This window comes from Melanotaenia boesemani, chromosome 10 (genome assembly GCF_017639745.1).
Source record: "Melanotaenia boesemani isolate fMelBoe1 chromosome 10, fMelBoe1.pri, whole genome shotgun sequence".
Lineage (NCBI taxonomy): Eukaryota > Metazoa > Chordata > Actinopteri > Atheriniformes > Melanotaeniidae > Melanotaenia > Melanotaenia boesemani.
Genome location: NC_055691.1, coordinates 35935912 through 35958420, shown reverse-complemented (window position 1 = coordinate 35958420; position 22509 = coordinate 35935912). Strand labels below are relative to the sequence as shown.

The 22509-nt window shown below is 38.9% G+C and overlaps 1 protein-coding gene across 2 annotated transcripts in view; it reads left to right on the top strand.

Moving 5' to 3' along the window:
• The window catches only part of cdh13 (cadherin 13, H-cadherin (heart)), a 425435-nt gene that overhangs the window by 369919 nt on the left and 33007 nt on the right, over window positions 1-22509 (top strand). For both annotated transcript variants that reach the window (XM_041996695.1, XM_041996696.1), the window contains exon 12: window positions 5781-5923. In XM_041996695.1, coding sequence (XP_041852629.1) covers window positions 5781-5923 — 143 coding nt within the window. The remainder of the gene's footprint in view (window positions 1-5780; window positions 5924-22509) is intronic.

The following is a 22509-nucleotide window of genomic DNA, read 5'->3' as shown; positions in this document are numbered from 1 at the left end:
AGGTCCAGGAATTTAAGAGGATCCATCACTTGTGTTATTTACTGTACATCAGGTTTTCCACCAGTTTCTCTCCTGTAAGAATGGCGTCTTGACAGCCACTCCCCCTCGCAAACAGTACATAGAAGGACACTACTGTTAGTCACTATTCATCCTCTAAAATTTAGGCCTACAACCTACAACACTACATGCCATTAAAGTTTTTTGTTTGTTTCTTTTTTTTTTTTTTTTTTTTTTTTAAGACACACTACATGCCGTCAAAGTATGACAGGTTTTTGGCTAACAGTTATTTGGAAATCAGTTTTTATTTTTATTTTTATTTAAAAAAAGGGGAGGGGGGGGGGGGTGAATAATTATAATTACTATTATCATTCACATTCACATTTTTTTAAGTAAAAGTAAAAATGTGATGTAAAACAGATGGAAAAAGCAGTGTGATGAAGAACTGTTGTGCTAGAAGTTGTATTGTGTTTTTAAATATGTATATATGGTGTTCCTTCTTATCTTGCAAACCCATGACTAGTTCAAACAACCACACTAATGTCATTTCAAAGAGGTCTGAGCAGCACATACCTGTTATATACAACAAAGAAGCACAATAACCAGCATTTATGTAAAGACCTTTCCTGTCTGACTGTCACTACTCAGCTTTTATCTTCTCTCCAGCTCAGCTGATACCACGGATCCCCTTACCAAGTCTGTGTATCCCACCCACACCTGGCATTAACACACAGACAATCAAAAATGAGCACAATATGCTAACATTTTGTTCCTGGTGTAACTGAATCAGCAGTGGGTGCGAGACTCCCTCTCCCTCTGGCTCCAAACATCATTTTTGAGTCTGACAGAACTTAGTAACAAGGCTCAGATTAGAGTAAGACAGAACTCATCTGTCTCACATATTTACAAGGGTGACAGCTCTGCTCTGCTCCTCTGAATTAGCTGTCCAATGAAATTATATAATCCCTGTATAATTATTGCTAAATGTTCTCCTTTTGTGTTTTGTTTTGCAGATTTCTGTTACACTGATTTTCCCCTTTTTTCTGCTTAATTTCCTCTTTGAGTCTGAGTGAAACCTAAGAAATCTTCCCAGATTAGGGTATTTTCAACAGCGACCCCTTATTTTAACCAAACTGCAAGGACGGCGTCTCAGACAGGCTTACGTAAGACAATCTTTGTAAGCCTTTGCAGGTGGTATTGCATTATGTGTCAGCCCTGGATCACCATAACGAGACATTTTGACAGTTAAACAGATGCAACACACTCCTGTTGTCCTCAGCCAGGCTCCTATGTGTCCTCTTACAGCTAAGGGCAATTTCCAACTAAACCATTCACATACTCTGACTGGGTGCTGATGCCAGCTATAGCAGCTCAGAGTAGCCCCTAAGGGTTTACCTCTGCAATAGTGGAAGGAGCAATATTATTACCACCTCTCTATACCACTAGGGTCACAGTATGTACTTCATGATCCTCAACTCTCTGCAACTTAAGCAAAAATCTGTACAAATTTTCTTGCTGTCTTGAGTCCCCCCCCCACACACACACACACAATGAAAACAGAACACACAAAGAGGCTGCTTCTGCTTGATATTTTGCTTCACTTTTTGCTTGTATTTGCATCTTTAAAGTGGTTGTGTGTGTTTGGAATTATATGTGGACAAGTGTGAGCTTGTGTTTGCACACTGTCTAATTTGTTGACTGATTTGTTTTGGCCTTTTCCGTTTTTTGAGATAAACACATTGAACCAGATATGAATTTTCTTAATGGCTTTTTAATGTCTTCCTAATTTGCCCTTTTAAAGGGATGTAATGGGCTGTCCCTGTATTTGCACAGAGAGGACAAACAGTGAAAATGACTGATTTAGTGGTTCAATTGATTCACTGAAGCCTTTCAGACCTTCTCCTGTAAGAAGACACAGTAGTGTCACCAGTTTATAGTTAGTTTATGCAAAATGGTAATTTGCAATCCCTTTACCATTACCAAACGTTTACATCAGTGTGCATCAGATGTGCAGGAAAAGTCAGACTTAAATTGAAATTGAAGTGTTTTCCTGGAACTCCAAACACTAACTGGATATCTATTATATAATAAAATGTGTAGTTCTCAAGCATCCATTTGTCCATTGATACATTTTCAGTTTATCCAGGACCTTGTTAGCATCTTAGCAGATATAACCCAGAACTTCCTCTCCTCAGCCACATTCTTTAGCTCTTCACCAATGTGTTTCCAAGGCATCCAGAGATTTAATCTGTCCTGTGAGTCCTGGGTCTGCACCTCAGCTTCTTCCCCAGTGGGATGTTTCCAAAAAAAAAAAAAAAAGTCTCCGGGAAGGAATCCAGACGGCATCTTAAACTGATGCCTGAACCACTTAACTAGCTTCTTTCTATGCAGAGGAGCAGTGACTTTGCCCTCACCCCTCCCCGATGACTGAGCTGATGTCACTTATCAGTTGACATGTGTGCCGATTGCAAACACTACAATATTGCTAATGGCATTGTGCAGAGGTGTGCAAACATTATATGGGCAAAACTACAGCAACACTTGTGTGAAAATGTGCACGTGTGTTTCAGTCTTACAGTAAGGTGACGAAACAGTAATTTAACACAGTATGTTTAATCATTCTGTGTTGGAAGAAATGAGACATGTGGAGGTTAATAAGCTCTGTGCCTCACTATGTCATCATAGGGGAGTGTGCTTTGTGGATCCTGTGTTTGCATATGTGAGGGAGAAGAAGGTAGAAAGACATTGTGTGCATTGTTAAATGTCTTTTCATTATTAATAGTGCACTTAACCTCTTTTTTTTTTTTTTTTACAGTAGAACAAATGTGTTGGTTAACAGCTGTAATCAGGCAGGGAAAGTGTGTGAGAGCGAGAGGAGAAAGGTGTGAGTAAACGTTGATTGCAAAGCCATTTCCCAAGTCTTTGTAGCGCAGTGTTAGCTGAAGAGCTCCATTTCAAAGACAATTTGTCTACTGCTGAGCACTTTGGCAAAGTGGGGCTTGTAGTGCAGAAAGTCTGTAGTCTTTTTGCCAGCTGTGTGCCCCACTTGTGCATGTATAGAAGGAAAAATATGCAACATGCATAAGCTTTGGTCTGTACATCAGTATATGCATTCAAAACGGTGGCACACGATAGCTCATAATCAGTCAAATGCAACGTTCGCTGTGATGCAATCAGTGTCTAGCAGTCATCAGTGCTCTCCTCAGTAGCCGCATTAGCAAGGTCGTGATCCACCCTTCATCGGTTGCTCAAAGCGATGCCGCCTCGGCCACTTGACCACAAGATTTCTGTAGAGCTCTCCATCACCCTCACACCTCAGCTCTGCAGGAGGTGCTGCTGCAGTCATGCTGAAGGGAAGCAGATGCAAAGCAGGCCACGCCACTCCATCTTTAAACATCCATTTTAATGACATTAAGTCTGTCATGTCTAAATGGTTCTGGGCTCCCTAAACTTTTCACACTAAACAAATCATTGACAACTCTCTTAAAGCCCTGAACCTGTTTTCCTGCTAGTTTATGTACTTTTTCAGTTTATTGACAAATTTTTCAAAGTTACCAAAAGACAATCTAATACAAACATGTCACAGATTATGACACGTATCATATTATACATACAAACATTACATCCAAATGACTGAACAAATAAACAAATAACAAAAAGAAAAAAGAAATCTGAACCCTTCAGGGTCTGCTACAGGGAGATTTTCATTTTGATAAGACCATGAATTTATTTTGTGTTGTTTATTTTTTATTATTTATTTATTATTTTATTATTATTATATTATTATTATTTTGTTCATTGAGGATATGTAAACTTTTAAGTCTATAATTTTGATATAAAATTTAGCTCATATATTTATCAAAAGAAAGATTTAATCAGCTGAGATGCAGGCATTATTAAAATAAAGTCAGATATTAGTTATTGATAAGGAAACTCTTACTCCGAATTCTGGTCATCACAGTTACAGAAACTGCATCTGCTGATTACATCATGGATAAACTTACATGTACTTTTGGTGTTTAAGTCCTCGCCTCTGTAAGGATCTCCACATGTCGGCCTGAAGGATCCACTGTGATTGGTTTGACCTGACGAGTGTCAGAAACTGTGGTTCAGTGGATAAAGTGGTCGCCTTGTAGCCTGAGGGTTGCTGGTTCAATCCTCTGCCTGTGGAACTCATGTTGAGGTGTCCTTGAGCAAGTGGTCAGCACCTTGCATTGCAGCTTCCGCTATCTGTGTGTGAAGGAGTGAATGTGATGTATAATGTAAAGCACATTGGGTATCAGTCCAGGTAAAGTAAAGCGCTTTATAAATACAGACCATTCACCATTTAAAAAGACCTAGTTCCCGTTAATCCAGTTAACAGCCCATGACAGAAGCACTGATTTGTCCGCTCTCGGTTTCTATATTAAATCCCTCGCATTTCAGTAAATTTCCAAAATAAATGCTCACAACACTGAAAGAAAAAGAGACATGCTCACAGATTGCTTCATAATCTATATTTACAGTAAAAAATGAAACTATACAGATATACAAATATGAAATATCAATTTATGAAAACTCTGTATGTACAAAACTTTTTAAACCCTATGCACTAGTAAAATATTTATATAAAGTTGGTTTCCATTGTAGTTCTATCACAACTAAGGTCACACTTGATTTCACACACTGGTGAGACAAAAGATAAAAAAGGGCTTTGACCCCTTTAAAGGTGCTGCTTGCATAATCCTTTGGTTTCCTTTTCTTTCAAACCCCATTTCTCTCTTAATTCATCACATATCACACCATGCCACGACATCATCACAAGCTTTATAAATGAGTTTGTCAGAATAAAAACCCCTCCTGAGTCTTTAGACTTTCTGGGCTCTCAGTGTGTTTGGTCCTGAGCAGTTCTGGTCTATGATGAACTTGTTTCATGTATAAGGGTGACAGGACTGATAGGATATACACACTCAAGATGACAGTTTAAAGTCATTGAGCAGTAATTTATAGTCTCATTATCATGATTATATTTAAGATCTCCTTTTCATTTGTGAGGAAGAAATGATCCCTCTCACATGCTGAGGTGTGATGTGTTTTATGTGACATTCAATGTTCAGCTGATATTTCTTCAAAACAACTGGACAAAAAGATGCTCAGAAATAAACTCCTGCAGTATTTAACACTTAAAATGACCTCATATATCCGACCCTTTCAATACTTGTATGAATAATGTCTTTAAGAGGTGAAATTTGATCATGCTGCTATGTTTTAAGTTCATTTTTTATATTGTGGTGTAGCATGCAGGTAGATATAATACCCGTACGCTACAAAATGTAGCTTCTTTTATTTTGTATTACAGAACTTAATGAACATTATGTTTTATTTCCAGTAGCTAATGATCTGCTGTTCTTTGCATCATCTAAGTGGCAGTCTTTAAATTAACTGTATTTTGTTTTGCTTTTCCTCTCAAACCTAATTCAGCAAAAGTATTCTTGGATTCAGGCTACCAGGAAGTGTTAATCTGGGTGCCTTAAAATCGCTTTTAATTTTTCTAAAAGCTATTATACATATTATATGTGGACAATCTCAGGTATTATTTGCTGTCTGTTACCTGTTTCTTTCTGTAGGTCTGTCACCTCAAACATTCAAGCAGAATAAACAGGAAAGATGAGTTTTGGTTTGGTTTTGTTAGAGGCCACCGTTGATGGTTTACTTACATGGTCACAACTTCTTAAGCTTTTTTTTTTATTTGTTTATTTGCCCTTTTTAAAAACAAAAATAAAAAAAAACAACCCTTTCTGCAGATATGCTATCCTGCGAGACCCAGCGGGCTGGCTGAGCGTGAACCCAGTCAGAGGAACTGTCAACACCTCCGCCTCGCTGGACCGGGAGTCTCCTTATGTCCATGACAACAAATACACGGCTCTCTTCATCGCCACAGATAACGGTGAGTACCACATTTATCAACAAAATAAGAAACTGATAACCGAATTTCAATTCCCTCCTTTTTCATTAAGTGACTTTACACAGTAATATTTTTTTCCTAACTTGTATATTATTTAAAGCTTAAGGGCTTATTTTTCTAAACTGGAGTTTGCCTGAGAAAAATCCATCTAGCGCGCCTCACAGAGACAAAACTGCATTTAAAGTACACCTTTAAATATTTATGTTAGCTCTTCTACAGTATTCCAATTATTTTAAGGCTTTTCATATGATCTACTTTAAGGTATGGCAGCATGGTTTCAGGGTTTTCCACCACAGATTTATTTTTATGTGCATTTTACAAGGAAGTCTATCATTGTGATAAGTCATAATGCCAAATCATTGCTGTTAACATGAAAAAGCAGCCTCCACAGTCACTCCTCACCTGGCCAGTGAAACTATCACCATCCCGTGGGGATGAAGGTCTGGCCTTAAGCAGCACTGAGTCTGTTGACCATATGGCAGTTGGTTGGCGGTGTCAGAGGAGGTGATGCTCGGAGACTTTTTAAGGCACAGATGAAAGTCCCGAAAGCCCCAGTGCATCTCTCTTTTTCCCTTTGCTTCTTTTTCTGTCTCATCATCTCTCTGTCTCTTTGTCCCCTTTCTTCTGTCTCTCTCCCCCGCCCTATCAATCCATCTGTTCTCCTGTACTCGGGAGATTCTGACAGATCCATTAGAGGAACTGAGGGATTCTATTAGTAGGCTGCAGAATAGCACTGTTGTGCTGGCGAATTCAGCAGCCTTAGAAAGATGAGTGGTGAAAGAGGAGTAATGATGGGGCCGGAGGAGAAGGTGGGAGGAGGTGGAAGGGTCAGTGGAAGAAGAGAATGGAGGGGAACATGAGAGGAGATAACAAGGAAAAGATACAGAGGGGGGTAGTGAGCAAAGAATAGATAGAAGGAATGGTGAATGGACATAACCGAGGTGGAAGAGTGAGAGCGAGGAGCCAAACATATAGGGATGGTACGATGATTCAGTTTTATGTTTGATATTGGATGTCACACTAAACTTGAGAATCTTGCTACGCCTTCACCCTCCTGTTAATTTGGACAAGTTGAATAAAAAAAAGGACACCCTTCATACAACAACCACAAAGCCATGGACCCCGCCCCACCTCATGCTGGAACCATTCTTTATGCTGTTATTCATTAGTTTTTTGCCTTAAATGATGCATTCTGGCTGAGTTTTTTCCTGTCTTCTGATAAAACTGAAGTAAAGGTAACTATCAATGTTTAGCTAAATACCATTAATGACTCCACTACTGTAGCTCCACTTCATAGATGAAAACTAACTGGATATACAAGCTGCTTCCAGCTACGTAGCTGCTAGTACCTCCTTTTATTCACTTTGGAACCTGGTCTCAAAAGTTAGTGTTTTAGGCTGCTAGCCAGTCCTTTCTGTATGGACATGGCCTAATTTTAACAGTCACACACCCTCTGTAAAGTCAAAACCTCACAGACCCCATGTGCTCTTTGGGGACACCCTTGGGGAGCCAGGGACCTCAGGTTGGGAACCGCTACTTTAGAACATCCATTTGAGCCCCATTAGATGCACAAACTAACCACAAATTTACTGTTTAGATAAAAACAGTTTATATAAGTCAGTTTTTGGGAAACAGTAAATTTTAGATGATGTTTAATAGTCTGTTGTATGAATTTAAATCAGAGGCCATTATCAAGCAAACAGAATTTTGTCATCTGTAATTCTCCAATTTTTTATTGCTTTACATATTTCTGCAACCACAAGGTATATTTGAATACTTTTGGAGTCATAGTAAAGGGAACACTTGTGAGATTTGTAAAGATGTGCAATATTCAGACTTTATCTCTACAAAGGCAAAACAAAAAGACTGAGGTTTTATTTTATATTGCTTTGAGGTGTCAACATAGAAAAGGGCTATATGAGTACAGTCCATTTACCACCAAAACAAAGCTAAGAATAGTTTTGTAGGCTGACTGCTATCATAGTAACACATGTAGCTTAATCCATGCTAACATAATAATAATAATAATAATAATAATAATACATTTTATTTGTGGGCACATTTCTTGACTCTCAAGGTCACCTTACAGGATAAAACAAGTCAATAAATACACTCATAAATTAAAGGATGCATAAAACAATAATAAAAGCAGTGTGAAATATTACAGTGAGTATGCCAGTTTAAACAGATGTGTTTTGAGTTTGGGTTTGAACAGTTGTATAGAATCAGAGTTACGGAGGTCTGGGGGGAGGGAGTTCCACAGATGAGGGGCAGAGCAGCTGAAAGCTCTGCTCCCCATGGTAACAAGGCGTGCAGGGGGACGGTGAGGTGGATGGAGAAGGAGGATCTGAGGAAACGGACTGGTATGGAGACATGGAGGAGATCAGAACGGTAGGGAGGAGCAAGGTTATGATGGCCTTGCAGGTGAACAGCAGGATTTTGTAGTGGATGCGGTAGGTGACGGGGAGCCAGCGGAGCTGCTGCAGGACAGGGGTGATGTGATGGGTGGAGGCGGTTCTTGTGGTGAACCAGGCTGCTGCATTCTGAACCAGTTGAAGTTGATGAAGTGTTTTCTTGGGAAGACCGAACAGAAGGGAGTTACAGTAGTCAAGACGGGAGGTGACAAGACTGTGAACGAGTATGGCGGCGGTGTGGGGGGTGAGGGAGGGGCGGAGGCGGTTGATAATATTCAGAATGATATCTCCATAATGTTGACCATATATGCAATAATTCTTCTTTTTTTAAAATCTTACTAACACGTGGTAACTGGCATCAGACTACAAACGTACAGTTTAAGCCAGTGTGGTGGGTGGTCTGGTCAGTTTATCAAACTAAGCTGAGCCAACAAAGCCAATGGTGCTAATTAATTCTGAGCAGCATATGAATGTTTTAAGCTCCGTGTTTAAGACCATTAATTCAATAGTTGTTGAGATCATTAGGTGAGAGTTCCAAATTCCAAGATCACTGGGGCAAGATAGGGGGAAAAATCAGGGGACCACCAAAAGCTTTAACCCTTTAAAGCCCAACCTAAGAAAAAATGGAGAGAAAATTCAATTTTTTTATTTTTCATTCGGAAGTCTTTATTTGGCCCTTTAACAAGATGTAAAAGAAATTATTGATTAAATCATTTTTATATATTAACTGTTTATTACCAAATATGTAAAAAAATTATTGTAGTGTAAAAGATTTCCACGTGGGGGCAGAAGACAGGTATCAGATTGTGTACAACAGGGTTTTAATCAAAGTTCTTACCATAAAGTGCTGCAAAATATCTCAGAAACCATATAATATATAATATATACCATATCAAAGGGTTAAAAGTCTTGCTCCAGTCCTCATTTTAGATGATGACTTTTGTCAGTGAAGAATTTGCAGGTATTTCTTAATAGAATTTTACAAGTCATCAGAATTTTATCTCTTTCAAAAAAAATGAAATTTTTAGCAGAATTACTAAACATTTGTGAAAGAATAGCAATCTTTCTACTGAAGTTGGAGTCAGGAACTGAAAATCAGTTTAATCACATTAATGGTCTCCATTTAAAACTGTATTTTAGCTGTAAAATATTTTCATTTCTTGAGCCAAACCATAAAATCCAACACTCTGTTTTTTACAGTGTACAGTATGTGGAGGTGAGATTGAAGTACATGCTGCTGTTATTCTGCCCACATAGAATGTAGGCAAGGAGAACCATAAAAATCCTGTCCTTTTGCAACTTATAGTAAGGCTGAAATATGAACAAAGCCCTGACAGCTGCTTTGCTCTGCCTCCACTCTTACTCCTGTATGTTGTCATTGACAGGAGATATTTGCTCCTTCCCTACAGCAATCTTTGCAAAGACTGTATGACAACCTGCCTATGTGGGATATCGATTCATCCTTACATCATCATCTTTATATTTATAGAGAGGTCTCCAATGGATTCCTGTACACTCTCCTCTGAAGAAGAGACAGCTTAAAGGCAAAAGACAGTAGAGCTTTGTCAAACAGAAGAGAAGCCCATCTGAGTGCTACCTGCACACAAAAGGAATATGAGAAAACATATTTTGGAATAGGAGGAAAAAGCAATAAGAAGACGTAGATTCTAAGGAGGTTAGGGAGAGTAATTTAATAACATTGGGTTATATTTGTCTCCAGTTCTTTCAGCTACATTTCTTACATAAAACTTAAATCTGCTGAATCTACAAAAGACATCTTAAAATTTTAAAGAATGCCACCAACATTTTCCATTTCTGGAATTGTACCACTGAATCCATTTAACACCCCTCTTTATAGAGTTGTTGAACGTAAAAGGTGTTGCTAAAACCTTTGTCATGGGTTTGTCTCGTGGTCAGTTAAGGTCAGTGTTAGTTTAAACTGTGATGTGTTTGCTTAAATAGATTCACCGTAGCTCCAATTCAGAGATATGAGAATAAGCAGCGATCTGGGCAGCAAATGACAATTAAGTAAAAGATAATGTCAGTCTGCAAATTAGCAGGAGTGCATATGAATTCTGGATGAAACTATTTGTTCTCATTGCCAATATAATTTGTTTTAGGCTGAGGAAGAAAGGCGTGAATATTGCATGGGCACAAGTGTGGATGCATGAAATAGTAAACTCCGTCTCCTTTTTAAATGATCTTTCCTTGAGTTAACTCTGAAATAATTACAGAGGAAAATTGGATTATTGCAGCATATTTATGGCCAAATTCTAATACTAAATGAGAGTACATATTTATTGAGGTGGAATAGTGTAGTTATAAGGAATTGTGCTGAAGAAGCCTCTGACTGAACATACTTCATTGTTTCCTCACTGTGTTATTATTAGCAGCGTGTACAGGATTCTTTTCTGCATAGTCCAGATCAGTCTTCATCACAGAGTCATGCCTCTTTACCAGACAAACTTTTAGCTTCTCTCTTTCTGGCTCTGATGGCTGCAAAGCAGGTTGAATTCTCCACCACAGATTTGTAGATCATATCCAGCATATTGCTGCAAATGAAGGACCTGAGCCTCCTCATAAAGTAGAGAATGTTCTGTCCCTTCTTGTAGAAAGTCCAGTCCAGAATATTCTTCAGGTGAACACATTATCTTTAGTTCTCCTCCATCTCTTCAACCAGGATAGAAATAGTGTTTTCCTTACCCCCAGTCTTCCTAAAGTCTCCCAGCTTTGACTGCTTCACATAAAAAAGAGGTGACTATGAACAAACAAGCATCAAGAGTCTCCAGCTCAGTTCTACCACTGACACACCTCACCGGTGCAAAGTTGTCCAAGCAGGACAAAAATAAAATAAGAAAAAAGAAAAGAAAGAAGAGAAACATATCACTCTTTCTACTGGGTGTCATTTGCTCCAGCATACCTCAGCTACTATTCACAGTCAAGCCTCTTAGCTAGTTTTGTCCACCCTCCCTCCTGACTATAACTCACAGATCAGACAGGACTCTGGTGTGAAGATGGGAGATATGAGTCATATCATTCAGCTCTTTCATGTATAATTTGGCTGTTACCTGGGCTGCCATCTCTCACGCACCGACCGTGAGACTCACAAATGACAGTTTTCATGCTTTTGCCCAAAATCCATTTTCTCATCTGCTTAAAAAGCAAATTCATAACTGTTAACGTGATGGCTTGAAAAGAGTGGAAAGCTCAGAGACAAACAGGAGAGAGCAGACAGCCTACCACAGCAGGACCATGCAGCAGGAAGTTAATCAGACCAGTGAGGGGAAAAGCAAGAAGAATCCACAAATCTACTGCCGTGTTATTCATTCGCTTTCATGCTGCCTAGAGAAATGTCAGTAAGCAGCTTTTCTGCAGCACTGCCTCTCCCCTTAAAGTGCAAGTCTCTGAAACTTTTTGATGATGAGTTTCAATGTTTGATTATCATTTTCTCTCCTGATCTGGCCGGTGAGAAACTGTTGAGGCATTTCTGGTTTTCCAACAATCATTCCATTTAGTTTAGCTGGCTGTAGATGTTAGAGGTTGTAAAAGCAAAAAATTAGATTTAAATTACTTTTTTAGGGGGGGCCTGCAGGAGAACCCTGTATCTTTCCACTAAATTTATAAATTTTTCAAATTTTACTGGATGTGCATTTATATGCATGTTTGAGTGTAAATCTCCGTATTTACATATACTAGGTCTCACAGCTATGTCTGCATCTGTGTGTGTGCACAGTGCATTCCTCCTCTCATCAAGTGTTTGTGCTTCTGAGTTAATGACTGAAAAGCCACAAACAAGTTTTTCCTGTGCAGCAGCACCTGGCTGGCCAACGAAGCAACACCATGCTGTTTGAAGGGATATTGTTCCAAACTGCGCTGTTTATTTAAACTCTCATCAGTAGCAAGTGCTTTTGCACGCCAGCAAATTCTCTTCTGCTCTCTGATTTCCTGCTGGGATACCAGCTGTTTCCATATCTTACACCCCTTCTTTTTTTAATATTCATTGTTGGTGGATGTGTGTGTTTATTTGGATGGAACTTGTGTGTTCATCCTGGTTTTTTATGTCTTCATTGTAGTACATGCAGCGGCTCTCTGGCCTGTTCCTCTGTATCCACTCACTGCTGTGTGTTGCGGTTCAATGTTTTCTCCAGCTCCTCATTTAAATGTTAAACCACCTCCTGGTGGGAGCCATTTGTCATTTGGAGACATGAATACATTATCAGGGCCCCAGTCGGCTGAAACACAACAGTGCACACACATGCATTCCTCAGTGTTGCTGCCACCAATTTTAATAAAACTCTTTAGTTCTGCACACAAGAGCAGAGCTGTGTTTGTCTAGAGCACCTGGATGTGCAGAGGAGAGACCACCTCTGCGCTCAGAAGTAAGATAGTGTGTGAGTTTTTACAGTGAAGCCTTGGTAATTACAGGAATTACACACACATGCATGCAGTCAGACAGAGCAGTGTGATAAGTTCCAGTTTTCATCACAGTCTCCTCTGTTTGCAATCAAAAGCAGGAAGCAAAGTAGCTGAATTCTAATGGGTCAGAGAATAAAACTCTTTAGTTCTCAGAATGATGCAAAACTGAATAGGACTGAGGGTGCACATGTGTATGAGTGTATCTGCCCATTTCTCTGTGAAGTATCTACATAATAGCTTCATCATCTCCCAGACAGACTGGTAGCTGCCTGTCAATGGCAGATTTGCACCTTCTCTCTGTGTGATTGTGTGCGTTAGTTTGTGCATACACAACCTTGTGTGTCTCTACATGTGTCCGTTTTCATGTCTGATGGCTGTCCTCTGTGCTGCCTCATTGCCATACTAAGTGCTGGGAGCCAGTGTGCAGCTCATTGCTGTAATGGGCCGAGTAATTTTCTTGTTTCAGGCCAGCCCAGGCAGTGTGGTTTTGGTGAAAGCGTCTGTCATGCCACAAGTACACAATGAGGAAGTCGGGCAGGCTCCATGCAGATACCTACACTCATGCTGCCTTTTTGCCAGCTGTGGTCAGGCTGCCTCAAACTACAGCAGGAAAATGATAAACCATGATGAGAAAGAGTGTCAGCTCCCTGTAGCCGTCCTAAACCCTTCAGACCAGGGATAGAAAAGAGCAGAATGGAAAATAATATAATCAGGCTAAAAATTGGTGCTCAAGTGTTTGCAGAAGCTGAATATTTTTGTTCTCTTACTTTAGCTCTGTAATGTATAATAAAACTCCATTAAACCCTGATATAGCTATAGATGAATCAGTGTTTGTGAAGGAGCTGTTACCAGATATGGGCTATGTGAATGCTAAAAAAGGCCATGACAGCTTGGTGTGGCTTTGCAAAACATCTATTATTCTACGACCAAGAGAGTCAGAAGGAAATAGCATCCTGCGCCTAATAAAATGTATCAACGGAAAGCTCAGTGTCAGGAAGAAAAACATGGGGGGAAATAAGACAAGTTCAAAAGACAAGGGTGTGAGACGAGTGAGGTGAAAATTAAAAACACGATGGGACAAAAAAATGAAGAGAAATGAAAGAAGATGCACATGTCTACATGTGATGATTGCTTTTCTAACATCGAGTTTACTCATCTCTTTGTTTTTTATGGTCACTCACTTTATCTATCTATATATCTCTCTTATCAATCCCTTTATGGAGACGACCACAGAGGCTACAAGGTTAACTACTTTACTGAAATGTGTTCCTGCCCAGCCAATCAATTATGACCCTGTGTTGCAGTAGGCAAAGGTGATGCCAGCCAGAGGGAAGAGTGCAGTATGTGGAATCCAGACATATTGACCCAAGGTAATGGCAGTGTAATGGATATGCTCAGAAAGCACAGAAGATCACAGCCCAGTGCAGCCTCACCTTCTGTTGCCCCCCCTGCCTTGTTACACTGCCTCATTAACCCCAAATACTCGGTGTGTCTTTCTCACTTTAGTGATTTAGCACCACCTCCCATACCTCCGTCTCCTCTTCCTGCCCGTCTCGGACTGCCTCTGGCTTTTATGTCTTGTAGTGAAACCTCTTGGGGAAGTCACCACCTTGTAAACAAGCTCATGTCATGTCTGTGATTAAAGAATATCATTGTTGAGCTTTGCCAGGAAGGAAACATCTCTCTCTGTTGTTGGCTTTTATCAGGCCTGACTTCTCCTGTGTCCTTGGGATGCTGATTCATCCACAGATCAGAAGTTATTGCTGTGTCTGGCACACTTCAACAAACATGCCTCTACCCACTCAGCAAGACAACTTGTGACCAAGTGCAGTGATTCTAGACTACTTTTTCTGCCAGTTACGTTTAAGCTGTGTATGTTTTACACAATTACATTTTTTAAAGTGCTCTGCATCTCCTCTCCCTGTACAGCTCTATCAAGATTTGGATGTAATGACAGGAATCCAAATGAGATGAGATTAGTGGGCAGTGGAGATGGAAAGGGATAGATAATGAAAGATGAAGTTAGATGATGGAATCAGGCAAACACATTTGGTGGTGGAGAGTGTCTCTCAGTTTATCTAGAAAACATGTCATTAAACCAGCATGGGAAATCTGTCAGAGGCTTAGTTCCTGATGATAAGTTAAAAGCTAGCTTGAAGGGTGTATTAATTACACAGCCTCACAGTTCCCACCTTGCTTAATATGCTACTTTAGTTAACAGTCTGCATAAGAATCTGCAGGGAACTTTCCATATTTGAGCTAATGCCTTACTGCTGTGCAGATGCAAATTCCCGCAGCTCCTAGTGTATGTGTGCACGGAAGTTATATTTAACGCCAATTTAACTCGAGTAAAATCTACACTGTAAAAAAAGTTGAGTAAACCTAAAAAAGTAAGGCAACCTGATGCAAAGCATACATAGCATGCAAACTCTACGCAGAAAGGCCTGGCTAGAACCCCTGGCTCGAAATATTAAACATTTCCATTCAACCTTTTCCATATTATAGTTACAGGAATGTCCAATATATGTCCATAACCTGAAGGTCTGTGTCTTTATATAGAGACTATACATATTCTTATAAATCTTACACACTAGCACACACACAAACAATTAAATATACACCAGTGTTGCACCTGTGTGTCAACTTACATTTGGTACAAGTTATACTAACATGTATTCATACTGTTGTCATGGTGAGATGAAGACCTGAACAACATTTTACCTGCACGGTGCCTGTAGTTGCATTTATGGAGGCACAAATCATCTAAAGTTGCCTCAACTAAAGAATTTTATTTCATTGCACAGCTGATTTGTAAACATGGCATTTGAGTTAGCTCAGCTTTTTTTTAAACTATTTGCTCACCAAAACAAAAGCAAAAAAAAAGTTTTAAATGGACAAATTTGTAGGTTTTTACAGTATGTCATCTCATATGTGGTCATTCTTCAGTGAACAATGCAGGACTGCTAAGGTGGATGTGTGAATCTATCTACTATCTAGATTATTGCATTTAATCCACCAGCATTGTATATGAAACTATAGGGATATAAATGGACATACAGATTCTTATTTCTGTAAATTTAGAATAAATTAACACATAAAAATACAAACAAATAAAATTAGATATATTTGTGTGTTTGTGTGTGTGTGTGTGTGTGTGTGTGTGTGTGTGTGTGTGTGTGTGTGTGTGTGTGTTTGTGTGTGTTAAATCTGTTTGATTAAACTGGGCTTCTTTGCACCTCTTTGGACTTCCATCCTAGATGGTGTATTGAGGTTGTCAGAGCACCAGCATGTGAGTCAGTTGCTGCGATAGTTAGCTGTCAGAGTTGGTAGATTAATCAATGTGGGAAAAGAAGAAATTCAGCAGGAAACTCAGCCAGTCCTACGTTCACTGAAGTCATGTTTGGATTTTAGCAGTGTTCCGGGGAGGAAAGAGCTGGCTGTTACTCATTCAATATGCATTGTTTGCAAAATAAATGTGATCAACTATCAGTGATCAGGTGCACGTCTGCTATTACTCAGAGTTAACAGAAAGAAAAAATGATGCAAACTTTGTCAACTTATCAAACTCCTAATCAACTCCAAACGGGAAGGGACAAGGGAACAAATAAATAGATTCAAAGATAATGGCCCAGTCATCGGTATGTACGATAAAGGCTAAAGAATATAGCTTTTTAGCTCCTAAATATATCTTTTTTTACAGGATTTTGATGGTGTTTAAAGTCATAAGGAACTTTTACCCCAGTTAGCTGTGTCATACAGAATACATTTACCCCTGACTGTGATGCAATTGCAGTGCAAGCTAGGCAACCTAAAGATGCTGTCTGGCCAATTCAAACACGTTCTTAGTACTCCACCATTTCCAGCATATATGTGCACCATTTACATTACATTTACTCACCTGATGTATAGAATCATTACATGTAATGCCAGAAATAAGTGGGGGAATGGCTAATGCTCAAACCAGTTGAATGGGGTGTTTAAATGCTACAGAAAAGCTGTGTCATTGTACAAGTGTGAGCAAGGATGTTGGTAAGGATGCTATTCAGATGGAGGATGGTGGTGTTACAGTAAGTCAGGAGGTAGGAAACCAGGTCTGAAATGTCATTTATGAAAGATAAATGTGAAATCTGTTAACACAGTAAGGAAATGGCCCTTACTTGTGATGGTACATACAGTGATGTATGTACCATCAGTGTATTACAAGACTTTGTTTCAACTGGCATTTAAACTGACATTGTGTTAAAGTGCTCTATAAAAAGTTCTAGAATGTACTAGCCAGTCACTTTGCGGGATGGTGTGGAAACAATCACCTCATCTTTAGTTTAGTTGAGTCTATTCACACACACAGGAACACAACATTTAGACAATATAGTTTTACATGATATGAGTGTGAATGGGTCACCCAAGAAAGCTACTTCAATGTTTTTTAAAAATGATGGACAACATATGGAGCAGATGTTAAATGGTTACATCAACTAAAAAAGTGGGCATGCAACAGGAAAATTAAAATAGATTAAATAAATAAATAATCCCAGCATTTTAAGTAAATTAAATTAATATATATGGTCAAGAAATAATACAACAATGCAATCTTATGCAAACCAAACAGAAGGGATAATTGTGGGTTTTTGGAGGAAAAGGAGTGGAGGTTGTGGAAGACTGTAGATACCTGGACTACAGACCAGACTGGAAATACAACACTGCAGCTGTCTGCAAGCAGGTAGAGAGCAGCCGAGATCCTCCAGTGTCCGCTCCAAGATGCAGCATAGCTTCTAAAAGTCTAGAGAAAAGTGCAATCTGTTATGTGGCCATCGGTTGAGGCTGCAGCATCCGAACTAGAGACTCAAAGAAACTGAACAAAATAATGAAGCAGGCTGGTTCTGTGCTGGGAACAACTCTGGAGGAGCTGATTGTACAGAGAAAGCTGCACAAGTTGTTTAACGCAATAAAAAGTTCTTCACACCTTCTTCAACTGAAAACAGTCAGTTTGTGTTCACTCAGAGGCTTCTTCACAAAATTACTAAATTTCCTTTCAGGGATTAAAGAATGACTCTTCCTTTAATTTAATTTTATAGAGTAAGCTTGATTGTCAGGTTTATAGGTTTTTAATTATTTTTGAAGGAGTAATTCATTTTCATTCGATGTAGTTAAAAAGCCAAACTACAAAAGTAAAAGGCTTCCCCTGTAAAAAGAGTTCATTCTTATTTTCAGACACGTCTTGTTTAAGTAACTAAGAAACAAGAAACCTTTCATAGAGGGCAATTTTGGTGTTTGACTAGTACAAAAAGAGCATTGAGTGAAAGTTCACTGTGAGCTGTGACAACACCCCCCTTTCCAATCTCTTAGTATAATAGCAAGCAACTGATAACCCAAACTCTATTCTGAAAGCAATTTGCCAGACTAGAAGCGATGCACCTGTCCCCAGCACCGCTTCTCTCCCTGAAGCCATCTCTCTTAATGACTTGTGCCTATTGTAATTGGTTCTGGCTGGTTTCATTTACAGTTCTGATCAGCCAATCAGATTAGCTAGGTGTCATGTGATAATATTTGCTGAAGCCCTGAGGAGAGTGATGAGTGATGGGACGGAGTGAAGTGTGCTATCTGAAGGGAGTTTTAACTAGGTCTGGGATTTAAGCAGTAACAAAATGGATAGAGAGGAGCTAGAAAACAATCTAGCAGCAGATAAGATGCCAGCTCCTTTAGCAGCGAAGCGGCCGCTTTCTTTATGCAGTGCATTTACCAGAAGGAAATCATCAGGAATATATCATTTCTCTTTTCTTTTATATATAAATAATGCATTCAGAAAAACATCTGGATGATAGATTCTAGGTGCTTGACAAACAAACTAGCCATCTAGGATAGAAATAATGCTTCTAAGGTTTTATCTTGAAATACAATGACTTTTAAAGTGTGACCACTTTTCGTATGTTTTCAATCCATTGGCTGTTTAATGCATTTTACAAATGTATTTACAAAGCAGAACAAAGCTAAGTTGATGGCTGTTGCTGTCATCATGCCGCTGAACGTTGCATCATTAGTGCACTTTAGTTTCACCTCAGCTGGTTGGACATTTCACAGAAATCACAGTCGGTCAGTTCTGTGATCTGCAGGTGTTTTTTTATGGGCTGGACTTTAAGATGCTGTTTAAATGAATGATTACACAAACTTTAACCATTTTTTCACACATTTATTCATACTGTCTAATGAAAAGAAAGCAAAGCTAAACAGAAATGAGTAGAGACAATACTTTGCTGGATGGTAGATAAAACCCACATCTTTTCTTCTCTCATTCCATTTTCTAATGAGAATTTCTTTTCCTCTTGTTATTGGAGTAATTACCAGTTAGAAGAACTTCCATTAGATTGTGTTACACTCCCTCAGTTTATCAGATCTTGCTGTATTTCTTGCTATTCAAAGTTACTGTTTCTGTTAATGCAGGTCTCTGCTGACTGTGGGCCACACATAATACGTATCTTGTAGTACTGGAGGGCATTTGTGTAACACAAAGGTAAATGAAGTGTTTCAGCATGAATGTATACAGGCCTGACATGGTGTTTGGTGTCCCAGCTGGAATGAAGAGAAATGGGGTAATGCACTTGAGTGCTAGTGGATTATGACCTAGTGTTGTGCAAGTAGTAATAAAGAGTAAGGTTTTTCCTGCGTTGCAGGAAGACAATGTAAAGTGATGGGGAACAGATTTAACTAGATTCAGGTGGAGCGCTTTGGCTCAGCAGACACTTTATATAATCATACAATTTCAAAATCATTCCTCTCGAAAACTGCTTTGCTTTCTTCTCCTCCCTTTTCTCATTTTCAATTTTACTTTCATTTATCTTTCCTGGTTCTCTTCTGTTACCTCGCTGTAGTCCGCCTGCAAATGTGTCTTTCTGACTGTTTAGCTGCAACATGATCTATTGTGACACTTTCCAATGAGCCATTCATCACACACAAGCCCTGCTTCTGGCTTCCTCTGGTCCCAGCTTGTTATTTCATTTCCTTCTGCTTCCTTTCATGCTGCTGGGGGAAATAATAATTGTAATAACAATGCTGAATATTTAAAGCCAAAAGCTTCATCCACTGGCTGTTTGTACTTAAGATGTCCAGCTAATGATTATTCTGATTAGGAAAAGAAAAGTAGCCATATAAGAATGATCTGACTTAAGCTTTGTTCTTCCACAAATGCAACATCTTTTTTTTATATACATCTTTTTTTTATTCTGAAAATTCCCTGAGGCCAGTTCACCTGCTATATAAAGAGATCAAATGCATGAATTCTGACAAATGAAAATAGAGCAATTTTTACATGTTTGAGTTTGTGAGTTTGCTCTCCATCATCACATTTTCCCTGAGAGGAAAATACAAGCGCAAACAGTTCATGGAATTTCTACTCACCATAACATGCAGAGCCAGAAATTGGTACATTTCAAACTGCTGCTGGTAACAACCTTGTTTTTCTGTTCTTCTTCTACAACTGTGCAGAGAAAAAGTCTGCCGACTGAAAAACAAGAAAAGAAAAAGAACAAGTGATAACGGCAGAAAGTGGCTGTCAGATAGAAAGAGGGTATTAGCCTAAAGCCAAAGTGTTGGGAGCAAAGGAGTGTTTGGGCTTCGATGGAAAGATATGAAGCAGAGAAAGAAAGAAAGCAGCGTTTGTTGCCCGTAGCTGTGGATTAGCCCTGACATTCTCGGGAGTCAATCACTTTGCTTGCTTCACTCATCTCTGTGTAGATGGAGAATAACAGGGAAGTCTTAACTGCCAGCCACGGGCAGGTGGACAATGAAGGTGGACCAAGAGAGCGAAGCTTAAAGGCATAGTTTCTGCTCTCATTTCTTTTCTGCTTGCATCAACCCTGCATTCAGCCTGTAAACAAAGGATCTGTAAATGTTACATGTGCAACTGCAGTTTTAAAGATATTAATAGAAAACAGAAACATTGGCGCAACAGTGCAGCTTCACTGGACTCTAGTTGATCTAAAAGGACAAATATTCCTTTTTTTTTTTGTGTTTGTGGATGTTAAAATAACTTGGAATATGGTCAAACTTCGAAAAGTTTATAGATATTTCTGAGTTTGAGATTATATTGAAAAAATTTAAATACTTTATTTCAGTTTACAGAAAACTGTTAGTCATTTAAAAGAGTCTCCTTTAAAAAAAAATAGGGCTCCTTCTCCATCTTTATGAGCAATGAAATATTTTAAATGTATATACACACATTTAAAAAAAGACACACATGTGCTCAACATGTGTTCCACATGTTCTCCACATGTCCATGCACATGTGAACCACATATGCAAACATGTGCTTCTGGAACATTCTCATATGAAACACATGTGAAAAACATGTGAAACAAATGTAGACCACATGTGCAAATATGTAGTTTTTGTGCTTCACATGTGTTTTAATTCCTTATTTCCGAACATTAGTTACATGAATAATATAAGGAAATGAATGAATGTTCTAAGATTTATGATGGGCTGTTTTTTTATACAGTGTATGCAGGAGTGTAAAGTTTTAAATACTTTTACTTCAGTAAAACCTCTGAATACTTTCATCATCGAGAAATAGAAGCTCATAATTAGATTGACCTAAGTGTCGCTGCAGAGAACGTTCAACATCTGCTGAACGAGGCTACGGGAGACTCCACATCACATGGAGTAAAATAAAACCCGGCCCTTTCAGCTCAAAGAACGCCATGATGACTCGGTTGTCCACGTTAAGTGTTTGCTTTGTTTGTCAAAATCCATCATTTGCTGCTGTAATTTCTTGCTTGAATGTGTGGAAAATGCGATCACTACACCAAAGCCGAGGGCACCAGAGAAGGAACCTGTGAGTCAACTGGAACCGAACGAGCAACAACACATAATTAAATCTGGAGGGTTTTAGTTTCTTATCATCTGCTGGTTCACCAAAATATACGGACTAAAACAAAACTTCTTTTGTTTTCATTCAGCAGTGATGTTTGCAGCAACCAGAAACATAGTTAGAATTTGGGTGTCATATTTTGCTTTTCTTTCTCTTTGTTTGCTTATTTCTGTGTTGGTTATGCAATGCTCACCCCGGTGAGATAAAGATGCTTTTTAAACCTGTTTCCATCTGAAACTTTTTTCTTTTTTTTTACTTTAGTCTTTATTTACTTCAAGCATTTGAAATCATGTCAAGTTTATATATAATTCATATGCAGTTTATGAATTAATTGAAACATTTATTAAGTGTAGTAAAGTTTAATGACTCATAATAAGGGAGACATAAAATTCTGCAGGCAGGTGTCAGTAACCTCTGAGTAAAATGCTTTGCTTTCATAAGGAACAAAGGTTGGAAGGTATTTGCTTTCCTGGTGGTTGGAAGACGTTGTGTAATCCGTTCTGCGTCTCCTGCACCCAACAACTTCTTTTACTTTCTTTTTTCCAGTGGGTGTTTTGCCGAGTTCACAGTGGGATAGAATTTAAATTACCTTAGTTGTGATAGTTTATCATGGAAAGGAGGTGTTTTGCATAGCAACACTTCCGTTAACAGTACCTTTTATTCTCACCTCCCAAACCCAGTAAATGACAACAGAATCACTCATGAGTGTTCCTTTAAAAAAAAAACTATTTCAGAAATGTCTCTGAAAACAAACTAAACACATCAGTTTGCAAAAATTATTCAGCTTTACAGAAATCCAGCATCTGCTGGTTGACGGCGTTGCCCTTTAATGAGGATTTTGTTGTCATATTCAGTCAGATTCTCCCCAAGAAGCTG